This window comes from Papilio polytes, unplaced genomic scaffold (assembly GCF_000836215.1).
Source record: "Papilio polytes unplaced genomic scaffold, Ppol_1.0 DF821911.1, whole genome shotgun sequence".
Taxonomy (NCBI): Eukaryota; Metazoa; Arthropoda; class Insecta; order Lepidoptera; family Papilionidae; genus Papilio; species Papilio polytes.
Genome location: NW_013527293.1, coordinates 72,828 through 75,990, shown reverse-complemented (window position 1 = coordinate 75,990; position 3,163 = coordinate 72,828). Strand labels below are relative to the sequence as shown.

Below are 3,163 nucleotides of genomic sequence, written 5' to 3'. Positions count from 1 at the left end.
GAAGCGCGCCGCCCACTCCGCCACCACCTCCGCGTCCTCCAGGATGATCAGCCGCATCGCTCCGCTATCTGCGACTACAATACTCTCAATGAAACGTGTATGGAGTTAGATAATACAAGATGATGCAGCAGTCATCGTGTTGTGGTTCGCTGTGCTCGCATCATGCAAAAATATATATAGTTAATTAAGGTACAGAGAAGTTATCACTAATTGTATAACAGTGGTAGAGACAGTTCCCGAGGTTCTCTCGCAATAGCGATGAAAATACTATAAAAAAATTTTAAAAACTTTTATAATCTAGCTTCGAACTCACATTAAACAACGTTCCAAGTTTAAAAAGTAGAGTTCCGTTAACTTAAACAAGAATTAGGAGCCATCCAAATAATGAATATACGATAACAAAAGTTTAGACTTTATACTAATAATTTGTGGATATCGTAATCGTACAGGTTGTATTGAATTAATTCAGGTATGAGCGCGTTTGGTAGCGGGTCACGTCCTAGCGGGCAGCGGCCAGCGGCCAGCGGGCGGCGGGGGCAGGACACGGCTGAGCGGTGACGTGAGCAGTAGTGAGGCGCCGACGCACGACCTCCGCCGCCCGCCGCTGCGTTACGACAGGACGAAAGGGCACAAGGTCTTTGCGATACCTACCGACTCTACACTCAATAATTTATATCACCATACAATTTTCAATTGAAACGCTTTGTACGTATTTCGTGTAAAGTCTGCAAAGAGGATAATGATGAAATAAATCTATTATTCGCGTGTATTGTTGACATTTTAGAGGCACTCAAGAGGTCCCCTACATCTAGGCGATAGGTGGCGCGGGGCCGAGGCTCTAGATAACGAGTCGTTGCCCTGCACACATACAATACTATCAAATATCAACAACATGAGATCGACATCGATACTTGAAAGGGTTATTCATTCTATTCATAAGTCAATTAAATTATTTTTGCAGAAACATTCACTGAATTTTACTACTTGAAGGCTTATAGACACAAAAATGTGTGGATTTTAGCAAGGCGTACGCAAATATATTAAGAAATTACACCTTGTACTCAAAAGTTTTTATTTTTAATTTATTTAAACGCAACTTTCCTCTACTCTCTCGACGTTTCCTCAAGCGATTGCATAAATTACACTGTTTATGATTGGAGTTAACATAATGTTTATTGCAAATATTTAATAGAAAAATATTCATAATCTAAATAACTTAAAAAAGCAGACAGTAAAACATGTTAGTTAGTAGTTATTAAATATGATTTTAATTTTATTTTGATATAACAAATTAGGATATGTTTTTTACTGAATCAAAACATCTTGGTAATAAATATTTTGCAAGTCAATAACCTCTTTTGGAGGTCACTCACCCTGTTTAATGAAATGTTGCGCTGTTCTGTCTAGTTATGTCGCAGTCGCCGCGACACCGCACAGCCTTGATGCGCCGATGCTTCTGGTTACTTCAATGTTTGTGATAACAAGTGCAAATGATAACAACTCTACACTTGCTAAATCTATTCTTTTCTACCACGCAAGTAGAAATATTACAGTCAGCCGCCGGCCAATCCACTCCCGCGTAAATAAACTTCCTTGACGCTGATTGGTCGAACAATGCGAAATGACAAATGTCATTCAGTTTGCAAATTCCAAGTCAAAGTGACATAAATCCAGTATTGCTATAAAATGATTTTTATAAGAAAACAATGATTTGACCTTTTTTATTTCACAATTTATATTTCATATAAGACTTGGTAACTTAAATTGTTTTTATGAAACAACCAACATTTAATTATTTATCTGCATTAAAACTCGCCTTGTCATGATTGGCGTATTTTAATAGTGTATTAGAGTAAATAATAAATTAAACAACATAGTCCAATAAGTGATATTTATTTCTATTACAAACCAGCAATACTAGGAAACTAGAGTGACAGAGCAGCGCCACTGTTAGATCGCTGTAAAGTTCAACATAACAGCACACTCGATATGCAAAATTATTGCTGATGTTTCTTTATTAAAAACTCATTAATAGGGAAAATAAGGTAAAGAATGATAATACCTTGGATCAAGTAAATAATCAACTATTTCATGTTATATAAACATCTCTTTCTAATTAAAAAATAAAATAATGCTATACCAGTCTATTCAAGACATAACGATGACCTTAGCGGTGTTCATTTCACACGTTCAGTTGACCTGCGGCAGGCTCATATGAAGAAGACATTTACATTTCTTGCTCCGGTCAGTTCTTATGCTTCTTGCTAGACTGAACTATTACGTTGTAGATGTATGTATAATCTTCAACAATCTATTTAGCTTTTTCCCAAGCGTTCTCCACTCTGTGCGAGATCATTTGGCAACATCCATTCATTACTTATGCGATACCTAACATTTACGATATATATTTTCTTTATATAGATAATAACTTAGTATACGTTATTAGTCGAAATATGAGTTTAACAAATGTACAGTCAACTAGTGCGTGTACAGTAGGCCGCGTGGAACATAACAAGACCTACATAACACTTTTGTGCTTTCTATTATATACTCTTAGAAAACATACATTCATTTTCGATAACTCAAACAACGGTTAAAAATATTTTTTCCGATCAAAATTATTTCAAAAAGCCTCTTTTCACTTCTATAAATCATAGAAAAATAATTTGAAGAATTCATCAATACTTTTTGGTGAAATTAATTTCAATTTTTTTTTAATTCACATTCTTCCATCTTTAAACTTTTCATTAAAAAAATACTAACGTGATTAAGATATCCCCGAGGACCAGCGGGACTTCCTCACTCAATCTATACATAAACACTTAAAATAAACGAGATATAACTCTATCTAGTTAACTTGTGATTTCGTAATATTACTAAAACAAATTGTGATTGTATAATGCAAATGCAGTAACGCAGTATGCGGCGCAGGGGCAGGGGCAGGGAGCAGGCCGCCCGTGCCCACACCACACATCATACGTAAAACAATAATCGAATAATTTATATTTTGTACACCTCGTACAAAGATAAAGGAACTTTTTCACATTATATACGAAGAATAAGGACTGTATAATCTTAAAATGAAAATAAATCGTTATATGTGTGCATGTCGGTGCAGCCCGGCCGTGCAGACTGGGCGCTAGTGCGGCAGGTAGGGGGCGGG

At 36.2% G+C, this 3,163-nt stretch overlaps 1 protein-coding gene across 1 annotated transcript in view; it reads right to left on the bottom strand.

Moving 5' to 3' along the window:
* Window positions 1–1,950: 1,950 nt before the first annotated feature.
* LOC106107715 (transcription intermediary factor 1-beta-like) overlaps window positions 1,951–3,163 on the bottom strand; it is a 7,019-nt gene continuing 5,806 nt past the window's right edge. The window contains exon 5 of the mRNA XM_013288700.1: window positions 1,951–1,958. Coding sequence (XP_013144154.1) covers window positions 1,951–1,958 — 8 coding nt within the window. The remainder of the gene's footprint in view (window positions 1,959–3,163) is intronic.